At 43.4% G+C, this 13,153-nt stretch overlaps 2 protein-coding genes across 4 annotated transcripts in view; one reads left to right on the top strand and one right to left on the bottom strand.

The window, feature by feature from the left end:
* The window catches only part of ABCB10 (ATP binding cassette subfamily B member 10), a 36,305-nt gene extending 30,190 nt beyond the window's left edge, over positions 1-6,115 (top strand). Inside the window, exons 11-13 of one of the 3 annotated variants that reach the window (XM_047701488.1) lie at positions 1,060-1,103; positions 3,714-3,748; positions 4,233-6,115. In XM_047701488.1, the coding sequence (XP_047557444.1) occupies positions 1,060-1,103; positions 3,714-3,748; positions 4,233-4,464 (311 nt within the window). In that variant the 3' untranslated portion in view covers positions 4,465-6,115. The other 2 variants (XM_047701489.1, XM_047701490.1) reach the window with 2 other exon arrangements.
* A 2,089-nt stretch (positions 6,116-8,204) lies between these two features.
* LOC125084322 (pyridoxal phosphate homeostasis protein) lies at positions 8,205-10,268 on the bottom strand. Its single transcript, XM_047701501.1, has one exon. The coding sequence runs from the start codon at positions 10,213-10,215 to the stop codon at positions 9,388-9,390; it is 828 nt and encodes a 275-aa protein (XP_047557457.1). The 5' UTR covers positions 10,216-10,268; the 3' UTR covers positions 8,205-9,387.
* Between the last annotated feature and the right edge of the window lie 2,885 nt (positions 10,269-13,153).

Raw genomic sequence — 13,153 nt, 5'->3', positions numbered from 1 at the left:
CCGTTTCAGAGTGAAATAACCAAAGGTTTCAACCCATAGTCACTTTCTGGGTGGAAGAAAGGACATCTAGTGACAGACACCCAGTGCACCAGTTGGCACTGAGGATTTCTCAGAGCTGAGCCAAAACCCTCCGCTGACTGCTCAGCCAGCCCACCTCACAGCACTCCAACACCCTTGCCAACTTCAGAGGTTCCCCCAAAAAAGGGATTTCCCTGGTTCCCTTGTGAGCACGGGGCTGCCTATTTGAGGACAGCTTTCAGGAGCACCACATATTTCAGATGTAATTGGATTTCAGTTCATCATTTATGAGCTTCTTTTAGATGAAGTCATGTAATGCCCAGCAGTTACTATTAATAAGTTTTTCATCTGATAAAATCAACCAGAAAGGACTGTTTTCATCACCAAAAATGTAGTGAGTTTTTTAAAATGAAGTAAGTCTGGAGGAGTCCCGAGTACTATTTGTAAGTTACAGTTGTAACTTGAGGGTCCCATTCCCTGGAGGAAAGGAGAGAGGGTGGTGAGAAGCGAAGATGAGGAAAGGAATTCTCAGAGATGTTCTGCCTGCCTCTGCCCCATCTGCATTTACCCACTCCTATCCCCCACCCCCCAGTTTCTCCCCTTGCTTTTAGTAGAATTTGAGTTCTAAAAGGGTGGATCAAAGTGGCTTACTCAGACTTTGACTCTGCCGCTTACCAACTGTGACACCCAGGACTGGTTATTTTGTGCCCTTGGTTTTTCATCTGTGAAAAGGGAATAATTACAGGATGTACTTCATAGGATTTTTTTAAGGTTGAGTGAGATAACATTGTAATGCTTTTAGCCTGGTACATAGGAACTCCTCAATATATGTTAGCTGTGATAATTGTTGTTATTCCTTTTGAGGTTGATGAGGAGACAATAAATTTTTAAAAATAGGCTTTTATAATACTGTCTATCTCAGCTATGACTAACCGGAAGAAGCTGCCTTCAAATCACCACTTAGCTTATCAGAAAAACCCATTACCAGGAATTTTTGTTAAGTCTTTCAAGTTTAAAAAATATATATATTGTCATTGTCAGGTGGGCAGAAACAACGGATTGCGATTGCCCGTGCTCTGCTTAAGGTAAGCTTGAAGCCACTTGGCCGGGATTTTTTTATTATTATTTTTAATTAGGGACCTTATAATTTGTAATTTACTATGCTTCTTCCTTTTGTTTCGGAGGGGGAGGGTAGGTATACGGTTGGTAGTTCCCATGAAAGATGAGTTGGGAGTTCCACTGGGTATATGTTGTTCGAATTTAACAAGTATTTCTTGAGTGTTAGAGGCTCAGTACTGTGCTAGGGTTGTTGGAGGGATAAAAGTTTAATACATGGACCTCTGTGAAGAAGTATGTGGTCTAACAAGCAAAACAGTGATTCTATAAAAATATCAAAACAATACAAGTATGATTCTTTGTATAATCTATAGTTAATTGCTAGACTTAGTATAGACTAGAAATACTTCCACAGGACTCCCAAGAGGAGAGGAAGGCCATTTTAGCTGAAGACCCCAGCCATTGTGGTTTTTAGGACATGATAGCCTTCTGCTTTGTTATATAACTACCCTCCTCAGATTTATAGGTGATTAAAAAAAAAAAAAAAAAGAAACAGCGTTATTGAAGCATACCATAAAATTCACCAGTTTTAAGTGTACCCTTCAGTGATTTTTAGTTAGTGTACAGTTGCTCAACCATCACAGAGTCCAATTTTGGAACATTTCTGTCACCCCAGATAGAGCCCTGGTACCCACCTGCAATCCTTCCCCCCACCCACCTGTCGTCCCAGGCTGCTGCCAATGTACTCTCTGTCGTTCCTGATTTGCCTTTCTGGACATCTCAGATAAATGCAGTCTGACAAGATGTGGCCTTTGCATCTCGCCTATTTTACTCGTATAATGTTTGTTTGTTTTTTCAAGGGGGGAGGGGCAGAAGGAGTGGGAGAGAGAGAATCTTACGTAGGCTTCACTCCCAGCGTGGAGCCTGACGCAGGGCAAGATCTCACGACCTTGAGATCATGACCTGAGCCGAAATCAAGAGCTAGAGGATTAACCGCCCCATGAGTATCATGTGTTTGAGGTCTGTTCATGTCTGTCCTATATCTCCTGTTGTGGGGGCACAGCACAACTCGATTATCCATTCGCCAGTGGTGAACATTTGGATGGGTGAACATTTCCAGGCTGGGGCTGTTGTGAACAGTGCTTCTGTGAGCAAGTAGCGTACAGGTGTCTGTGTGGACGTCTGTTTTCATTTCTTGCATAGGCACAGCAGAATTTAATGTGTTCGAGACATCAGCTGACTCTTACGTCTTCTCAGTCTTATGTGATGCTCCTAACTAAACTCCAAGCAGGACCTTGAGCGTCTGTCTAGACTCTGTCTCACTCACTTTAGATCCTGCCTCACACTGCTGGGTGACTGGCCAGTGGGGTAAAACGGCACCGTAAACAACATCCAGTCCAGTGACACCCACAACTGCAGCTCAATGTCCCCTCCACCTCTTCCATGCGTGGGCTTATCTCACACACCTAGGAGTCTGTGCTTTTCTTCCCCATAGCAGCTTTATTGTGATGTAACTTACATCCTATACCGTGCTCCCGTTTAAAGCGGGTTCAGTGGGTTTCAGTGTGTTCCGAGTTGTGCATCTGTCACCCTGATCCATGTTAGAACATCTAACATGGAGAACATCTAACAAGAGACGCTCTATTCTTCACCAGTCACACCTGGCCTCCTCTCTTATTTCTCTGTTGACCTCAGCCCCAGGTGTACACTCCGCTATTCTGTCTCTGTAATGTGCCTGTTCTGGACATTTCCTGCAGATGGAGTCCTGCACCGTGGGGCCCTTTGTGCCTGGCTTCTTTCTCTAGCAGAATGTTTTCAAGGTTCATCTATGCTGTATTTTGTATGAGTACTTCATTTCTTTTTATTACTGAGAGTGTGTGTGTTTTTATTTTTTTTAAGATTTTATTATTTACTTATCTATTTGACCGAGAGAGAGATCACAAGGAGGCAGAGCAGTAGGCAGAAAGAGAGGGGGAAGCAGGCTTCCCACTGAGCAGAGAGCCTGATGTGGGGCTCGATCCCAGGACCCTGAGATCATGACCCGAGCCAAAGGCAAAGGCTTAACCCACTCAGCCACCCAGGCGCCCGGAGTGAGTGAGTGAGTGAGTGAGTGTGTGTGTGTGTGTGTGTGTGTTTTAAAGATTCTATTTATTTATTTGACAGAGATCACAAGTAGGCAGAGAGAGAGAGGAGGAAGCAAACTCCCTGCTGATCAGGGACCCCCCCACCCCCACCCCATGCGGGGCTGATCCCAGGACCCTGGGATCATGACCTGAACCCAAAGGAGAGGCTTTAACGCACTGAGCCGCCCAGGTGCCCCGAGAGTGTGTGTTTTTATAATAAAATTGTGTTCCCTTTCAGAAGAAAACAACATGAGAAACATATTAACAATTAAAAATAATGCTTTTCGGGCGCCTGGGTGGCTCAGTGGGTTAAGCCGCTGCCTTCAGCTCGGGTCAAGATCTCAGGGTTCTGGGATCGAGTCCCGCGTCGGGCTCTCTGCTTGGCGGGGAGCCTGCTTCCCTTCCTCTCTCTCTGCCTGCCTCTCTGCCTACTTGTGATCTCTGTCTGTCAAATAAATAAATAAATAAATCTTTTAAAAAAAATTAAAAATAAAAATAATGCTTTTCTTTTTTCAGAATCCCAAAATTCTTCTCCTCGATGAAGCAACCAGGTGAGCATATCTTAGTACTGTGTGTGATTGTACAGTCCAATTCTTCCCGTACCCAAAACTTACTCTTCCGTGCTTCTATGTGATACAGCTGAAAATGCTGTTTTTACCCCTTCCATGTGAAAGTGACCGGGTCTGGCTGAATAGTGACAGCTGGGAGGCAGTGGACAGGCCCAGTCAGGGTGGAAGGTTCTAGTTTCAGTTCAGTCATGTTTGTGATGAGCCCCCATGACGCTCAGCCGCAGCCGTATCCAGCGCTTTCTACTTCTGTGGCAGCAGGTCTGTGGGAATCAAGGGTCCCAGGTTTCCTTGCCGTAGTAGTTTGGGAATATCAAAAATAGATCGTAGACATGTATGTACAGGAGCAGTTGTAATTCTGATCGCAGCGAAAACGTCGGGGGCAACTGCGCACGTGACGGGAAGCTCCCGAGCGCGTGGTGGGCGTGGCCTGACGTCTGTGCTTTCTCGCGCCGTTTCCGGTCGGAAGCGCCCTGGATGCTGAAAACGAGCACCTGGTCCAAGAAGCTCTCGAGCGGCTCATGGCGGGGAGAACAGTGTTAATCATTGCTCACCGTCTGTCCACCATTAAGAATGCCAACACGGTGGCTGTTCTTGACCAAGGAAGGATTACAGAATGCGGGAAGCATGAGGAACTTCTTGCAAAACCAGATGGGATATACCGGAAATTAATGAACAAACAGAGGCTTGTTCCAGCCTAAAGGGGCAACGGTCGAAAACGTGAACACGAGAGACTTTAGAGCAAAACATCGTTGCAGGAAAAAAACTTAGGAATGGTATCTGATCTGTAAATCATACTTCAGGTTATTTAAAATACGCCTATTTTTTCCAAGGTGGGGAAAATATTGTTTTGAGATGTCCCTGTTCTCAATACCTTTTTATTCAGAGTTTTAATCATTGTGACTTTCTAAATGTCTATAGCACTGAGATTATCTTCAGGTTTTTTACTTTCTTTTATCCTGGAATACTTTAATTAATATAACATGGCACCTCATTTTATTTACTTTTTACCGGCTCTTACAGATTGAAGCTATTCTCAAATGACAACTTTTAAAAGGGAGTTGTAAGTAAAAAGCTTAAATTGTTTTATGTGATTTGCCAATCAGATTCTCTGTAATCCTCTTGGTAGTATTCTACCTGCATTGTGTCTGATTTTACTAGAAGATGAAATCTTCCCTTTTTTAAATTCTGATAATCTCTTGAAGGGAACCTGAAATACAGACATACAGGAATAGTTAGTGTCACGTGGCGAGAAGGGAACATTTACGTTCCCTGTCTCCCGTATCTTCAGCTATATGAGACTTTAGAAATGTGCATTCCTCTGGGAGGAGACTGCGTTTGGATGTGTGTGGTTTTCAACGTTTTTAGCACATGAAAGCCTGATCAGTCTTAAAAAGGGAAGAGGCCCATCCTTTGAATGTGGAAACTTCTATTTTAATTATTTAATTATTCACACATTTGTTACTTTGTAATGCTTTCACCAGGCATGAATTGCTAGGTATTATCAAGAGGTAAAAATGAATTTTTTCATGCCTTTTTCATGCCTTTCATGTGAAGGCATGTATTTTGAAAAGTATCTTTTAAAAATTCATAATTCCTAGCCAAATTTTAGGTTTTATCAGTTAAATACTTTTGAAATTTCATTCAATGAGGCAAAAACCTAAATAATGTAATTTTCAACCTTAAAACATTTGAAGAAAGTTTAGTTCTTTCTATACTATGGAATATCAAGAAACTTTCAGAACCTTTTTTCAGAAGAAAGGACAATGACCCTTTTTATTTATGGCTATAGTTTTTTTCATCCACATGCCTCAGAATTCTGAAAGCAATGCTGATAACCATTAGATTTGCCATACTTCAAATCAGCGCTGTTAATTTGCTCTGCCTCAAGAAAAAGTGCTTTTTCTTACATTGATAATGCCAGAACCTAAGAAATACCTATGTTGATGTAATTAAAATGGAAGTTTGTCCATGTCCTAAGTATTGATGAGTTCACTGATTATTTCATGATAAGCGTGTCATATTATAATTCATTCTACATAAGGGAATTTATTATTGAATAAAATGAACTCAGTGAGTGAATGAACTCTATGTTCTTTGTATTAGGAAACAATACATCTGTGACAATCATTTTTACAAGCTTTACTTGTATTCTTTATACAATTTGCTATTATGGTGTGGTTTTCAGAAAGCAGACAAAACAATTACAAGGCTGGATCTGAGGGAAATCTCTTTGTGCCATAGAAGTATTTACAAAATTGAATTTGATCATTTTATTTTCTAATACAAGATGTTCAATTGTGTCTTTAGGGGACATTTTATATCCTGGATTAAAATTTATAGTGAACTTCACCTGTGTCTGTCACTTCTTCTAAAACTGTAGTGAACTTATCTGTGTCTGTCACTTCTAAAACATGATAAAGAAAAGTAAATAGTAACTACAAGTTCTTTTATTTCCTCCCTACCTGATTGTTAATGTCCTCATATTTACTTTTATTTTTTTAGGTATTTTTGCTATTTACCAACTGTTAGAAGGTGGGGGAGGGACAGTAAATTAACCCCCAAACTGAGAAGGTACTTAGAGACTGGAAAACAAAGCAGGTGACTCCATCCAGTTTACACAGAGTTTTATTCAGGCAACTTGCTGATGGGGGGTTGGGTGGACGATGAGCCAGGCAGCTGCACAGCTACTCTCCATAAAGTCCAGACCTTGGTCTACAGATTTTATAGAGCAAGGAGATGCATGGGTGGAAGGGCACTGTGGTGAGATCAAAGGGTTTGCATGCACCTAACTGACAGCTAACTTTTAATTAGATAATTGTGGCGCCATCCATGCATTGGGAAGGGTAAAGACTCTTACCTCCAACAGATGCATGGGAGGCCAAAGCAAGCCTCCACGCATCCCAGCCTTGGGGGGCATTTCTAAATTATGTATATTAATCTTCAAGGGGCCTGGAACACATAGAGGTCATAGAGCAAATATGAATAAGACGGAGGGCTAAAGATGGAGTCAGTATTGTCAATACTCCTACATAAACACTCTATTTAGTTGCTTCAGTGCAGCAACTAAGCACCCCCTGCCCCCACCTTGGACAAGGAGTTGTGCTGTGGGGTTAATGACAGAATGATTATCTGCCCTCTAGGAGCTTCTAGTTTATTTAGAAGGAGAGATAAGGCAGATAAAAATTAATTACAAGGGGCACCTGGGTTGCTCAGTGGGTTAAGCATCTGCCTTTGGCTCAGGTCATGATCTCAGGGTCCTGGGATCCAGCCCCACATTGGGCTCTCTGCTCTCTCCCTCTCTCTCTGCCTGCCTCTCTGCCTACTTGTGATCTCTCTCTGTGTCAAATAAATAAATAAAATCTTAAAAAAAATTAATTACAAGAAAATAGCTAAGTAGTACAGAGGTGTTGTTGCCAGCACTGTGGATGGTGCCACTTTTTTTCCAGAGTGTACACGTTAACATGTTTGATACTTCCACGATCCTATAATTTATTTTTTATTTATTTGACACAGAGAGAGAGGAGGCATGCATAAACAGGAAGCAGCAGGCAGAGGGAAAGGGGGAAGCAGGCTCTCTGCTGAGCAGGGAGCCTGATGCGGGGCTCAATCCCAGGACCCTGGGGTCATGACCTGAGGTGCCCCAGATAATGCTATAATTAACATAAAACCCTATCATCCCCTTTTCACGGAAGACAAAACACGAATAGGAGAGTTGTAAGTCAGTTCAGCACTGATGCTATATAGAAGGAGATATTTGAGAAGCAGGAGCCAGATCATGGGGGACCTTTAATATCATACTGAAAATCTTAGCTTTCATCCTACATTCATGGAGAGCCATTGAGGGATATGTACGTTCATATAAGCAATTTAGAAAATAAGCCAAAAACACTTTTAATGACCAGAAAGTCTACCTGTGAGGATAAAATTTCATGTTAATGAGCTTAGGGTTTTTTGTCCACCCTCCCAGGCTCACCCCTATGTGCAAGGCCTTCTCTGACCCCGGACTTGACTGGTTCTCAGGAAGTAATCATAAGCTAAATAAACTGTTACAGGCTAAACCCTTGTCAGTACATTTTTATAAATTAGGGCTCTATTTTGGGAAATTCATTTTATTTCATAAAAATGCCAAAGCTATTAGAAGATAAAGGAAAATATAAATGTTACAAAACATTAAGTATATTTATGAAAGAAGTATGTGAGAGCTACATTGTAAATGTTCCTTTGGGGGTGTTCTACATGATTTTTACATCTGAGGCATCATGGTGGTTTCTATTCATTCAAAAAACATCTATTTTGTTCGGTCCTCTGCCAACAAAGGACCTGTGCCTCCCTCAATAAACTGCCCCGTGGATCCGCAAACTGACCGGCTGCCTGATGTGTATGGCCTGCAAGCTAAGGATGGTTTTCACAGTTTTTTTTTTTTTGTTTTTTTTTTTTATAATTCAAACTCACATTTTTATTTAACACACTCTGAAACATCATATAGCTCTGATTGAAAGAATACAGGCATCATAATGGTTTTAAGTTTTACAAAATTACATTCAGCAGTAGCAACAGGTTCTGAGTTATTTCGTGAGATAAAAGACTGGGGCTTGAATAAAGACTGTTATGAGTGTCTGAGAATTGTGCTTTCTAGTTTTTGAAGCTCTTGCTACTTTATTAACAACCAAGAAGTTGCAAAATTCTGGCTTATCAGTACAGCATGGGAGGGGAGGGTATATATAGATGGGCCTGGAAAATGCTCTGCTGGGGTGGGAACCTCAAAGCCAGGCCTTGTTGAAACTGTGAGTCTGAAGTGGCTTTGAAGGAATTTCTGGGAAGCGATGAGATTCACTGGTCTTTGATAAGAAACCACCATTAAGAGAATTATGGTGTAAAAGAAATCACAGCATTAAATTTTCCTCACTGGAGAGCCCAGGAGAGAAAGCTCAAAGCCCTGTCTCTTGAGGATGTTAGAAAGGCTCAAACCCAATTATGTTACCTCTGTCATTTTCAGGGTTAATACCACAAGGTGGCCAAAGCCATAAACTCTCATGAGCCATGATTTGGGTTTGGAGCACTGCCTTGAGCCAGTTCCAGAAGTCACCTGTACTGTCATTCCAGAGCACAGATAAATATTTACTGGGTGGGGTGGAAACTGGGGACAGCGATTACTCTGCTCCAGAGCAGCAAAGACAATTAATTACTCACTAGGGGTTTGTGTGAAGAGAATTTTCTATGAAAGGGGACGACAAATGCGAATCCCTCTCACTCTGGTGATTATAGGCATCAGTGGCCACATTTTAACCTGGGGAAGGCATTCATGAGTTGGTTGTTTTTCCTGGGCAAGATTCAAAACTGAACTCAATTCCTGGCTATTGACTTGATATGTGTTCTGCAGAAATGTCTGGATTTCTGAGATCCAATCCAAAGCCACTACCTGAAGTGAACTTCTTGGGTGAGATACTAAGTACAGATGGTTTCCATCCACACACGTCATCATCAGCACGCTCTCTGAGGGTCACAAGGAGAGCACGGCTGTGCTGTAACATAGAAAACATCGAGATGGAAATCCAAGTGAGTGCATAGTTTGTCCTCCTGGACGGCCCCGGCCCATGCACCACTGCTGGCTGTGCCTGGCCTCAGTGCGCCTGCGCCACCTCCATTGGTGCCTTCAGGTCGGCTGCTGACTTGTCCAGGGCAGGCTTCTTGGAGTAATCTCGCTCTCCAAAAATGGTGCTTCCTACTCGGACATTCGTAGATCCTACTTCAATAGCATGCTGGAAGTCCATGGACATGCCCATGCTCAGCTCAACCTGCTCAGTGGGGATGCTCAGCTTTTTACACAGCTCCTCTCGGAGGGACAGTAACACCTGGAAGTCTGGATTTGGTCCTTGACTAAGATCATGGCCAAAACTTCCTATGGTCATGAGCCCCATGAATTCCAGGCTGGGGCACTTGGCATTTATGTGTTCCACCACGGCTACTGTCTCTGAAGGCAGAAGGCCATGTTTACTCTCCTCTCCACTGGTATTAACCTGGACCATAACCTTTAACCTTTCAGGAGAACTTTTTTTCTGCCATGAACTGTTCACTTTATCTGCCAACTTCACAGAATTCACTGTTTCCAGCATGAAGAGATTGGGGACAGCCATCAATTTGTTGACATTTTGTTTCTGTAGGTGGCCAATGAAGTGCCATTTGATCTCAGGACACAAAGACAGAATTTTAGGATTTGATGCTTTTTCTAGCAGTTCTTGAACATAGTTCTCCCCAAAAGTACGCTGGCCATGACTGTAGGCTTCAATCACCATGTCTGCAGGTTTGGTTTTGCTGACTGCTACTAGCCGAGGCTGGATGGCTGGGAGATCCCGCGGCCGCCGCGCCACCGCCTGCTGCACACGCTCGTTCACCGCCCGCAATGCGAACCCGACTCCCAGCTCCGCCGACATGCTGCCGGCTCTCCACATCCCCAGGGACCTACGCCGAGGGCGGACCGCCCCCCGCCCGCGCCCCGCGCCCCCAGGCTCGTTTTGTTTGTTTTTAAAGATTTTTTATTCATTTAGTGAGAAGGAGATTGTGCAAGCTGGGGGAAGGGCAGAGGGAGAGGGAGAGAGACAATCCCAAGCAGACTGCACAGAGCGTGTAGCCTGACTTTGGGTTTGATCCCATGACCTTGAGATCCTGACCTGAGCAAAACCAAGAGTCGAATGCCTAACTGACTGAGCCACCCAGGTGCCCTAGTTTTTAGTTTTAAATGATTTTTAAAAACCAAAAGAAAAATGCTTCATAACATATCAAAGTTATATGAAATTCAAATTCCAGTGTCTGTAAATAGAGTTTTATTGTGTTAGGGTCCGTGATTAAAGGAACGAGACTGATATAAAGCGAAAATCAAACAAAGCTTTATTTTACGCCAAGCATCAAAAATCAAACTGACCGGTCAGGGCTGTCTCTTACAAAAAGGTGACGACGATAACCCCAGCAAGTCTGCTCCCAACGTGGCTGCTCTGGACAAGGCCTTTCTGCAGATGAGGCCACTCCCAGGACGAGGCCATTACTGATGAGGTCGCTCCTCAGACAGGGCTGCTCCCCGGACAGGGGCTGCTCCGGCGAGGCTGCTCCTCGGACAAGGCTGCTCACAAAAAGAGGCCACTCTGGAGGAAGCCTCTTCCCTGATGATGCTGCCTCCTGCGGGGCTGCTCACCGAGGAAGCCTCTTTCCAGACGAAGCCGCTCCCTGGAATGGCGCAGCAACGGCGAGGCTGCGGTTCAGGGTATCAAGGCCGATCCTGGTGGCGAGGCCGTTTGCGGTGAGGTTGCTGGCATCTAGGCCGTTCCCCATATCCACTGCGGAGGACCTCGGTGTGTGAGCGGGGCCGCTGGTGTCGGGGCCGCTGGTGTCACTGGGCTGCTGGCGTGCTGGGACCGCTGGCGTCGGGGCCGCCGGTGGCTCGGGTCCGCTGGCAGCTCTTCTAGCTCTGACAAGAGCTGTTACAACTCTCACAGCTCTTACAAGAGCTGTTAACTCCTACAGCTCTTTCTTCTGCTCCCACCGACTCTCCTTCTTCTGCTCCTTCTTCCTCTGACAGCTCTCCTTCTTCTCCCTCGCCAGCCTCACAGACCAACCTTTATGGGGGGTGGTTGAGCCCCGCCCCTACACAGGCGGCCAATTGAATCCCGATTCACCCCAGTGGATATACGCACGCCCCACTGATTGGACGTCTCCGCCCGACCTGCCCCGCCCGCCCCTATTTCCGGGGTCCACAAGCTAGTTTCTCTGGGAGGGGCAGGCCCTTACCATTGGAACACAGTCACACTCGTTGGTGAGCAGTTGCAACAGATGGTATGGCCTGAAAGCTGGAGATACTTTCTGACCCTTGGCAATTTGCTGACTGCAGAACTAGTGAAAACAATATTCACTCTTCCCTGCTCGGAGGACTTCTAAACTACAGTGAAATTTAGAGTCTCAATTTAGAGTCTCAAATTTAGAGTCTCAAAAAGTTCCATTGCCATTAGATGGCAATTAAATGAATGCCTTGAAAATGATTAGGCATGGATAATTTCCATGATGAGTTCTTCATTGTTTCCCTGCCTTTCCATTTTAATAATATCACCATTAACTGTGTTGGTGATAGTGGAATTCTAACAATTCTACTACAGCTGCAGGAAACAATTCTGGCTACTATCCTGTTGTTGATTGCAGTGATTAGTGCCACAGAAATCAAAGTTTGGAAGGGCAGTCTTTAGGAAGGGTGTATAAAAAGGAGGCACGTGTTCAAGTTGAGCTTCTCATATGTGTATATGTGTCTATGAGGCATTTTTTTATTGCAATAAAAAATGGGCTCATAGTGGACATACTGTTTTTTGACCAACTTGCTTTTAAAAATTTTACAACAGAATATTTTCCTACATCCTTAAGTATTCATTACACACATCTACATGTATTCTTTTGAACCATATAGAATTTTATAATGTGAATATACTATAAATCTATCATTGGACATCTTTCTATATTCTTTGCTATTATAAACATATTTATTATGATTTTTTTCAGCCAAATTCTAAAAGTGAATTGCAAGGTTTAAAGAGCATATACAAGGGGCGCCTGGGTGGCTCAGTCAATAAATGACTGATTTTGGCTCAGGTCATGATCTCAGGGTCCTGGGATCCAGCCCCGAATTGGGCTCCCTGCTTGGTGGGAAGTCTGCTTCTTCCTCTCCCACTCCCCTTGCTTGTGTTTCCTCTCTCGCTGTCTTTAAAATTTTTTTTAAAAAGATAGCATATACAAGTTATAAGGTTTTTTTGATAGATTATCCTCTTAAAAGACCATACTAATTTATAAATATCTCACCAAAAAATACACCAAAAGTGTATACATCAGCGCCTATTACCCCACAGCCTTTCAGCATGAACGATTTTCATTTTATAAAACCTTCCGGCTAATTCAACAGGCAAACAATACTGATTGGTGGTTTCATTTGCATTTCTTTAATTATTAGTCATGTTGAAGATCTTTTCATGGGTTTTTGGTCGTTTCTAGTCTTTGACTTAATGCTAGCTCATGCCCTTCATACATTTCCATTTTTTCTATTGGGGTAGCCTGCTTTCTCTAACTGATTTTCTTTAAAGAGTACTATTTTATTGGAAATTCTGTTTCTCTTCGCTTGTTTGCCTTCATTTCTATGTTATTGTTTTTTGACATCCACAAATACAGTCACATCTGTATTATCTAATTCTCAAGTGAGTACTATTAGTAATTTAATAGAGGCTTAATACGGAGACAGTAAATAGCAGAGCGGAGATCTGAAGCGAGTCCCATTTACTTCCAGAGTCTATACATTCAATTACTACGCCAGTGGTTATCTCAGGGTCCCCGGATGGCCGCATCATCCGACACCTAGAAACT

The sequence above is a fragment of the Lutra lutra genome, chromosome 14 (genome assembly GCF_902655055.1).
Source record: "Lutra lutra chromosome 14, mLutLut1.2, whole genome shotgun sequence".
NCBI lineage: Eukaryota > Metazoa > Chordata > Mammalia > Carnivora > Mustelidae > Lutra > Lutra lutra.
This window is presented reverse-complemented; position numbering and strand designations above follow the sequence as displayed.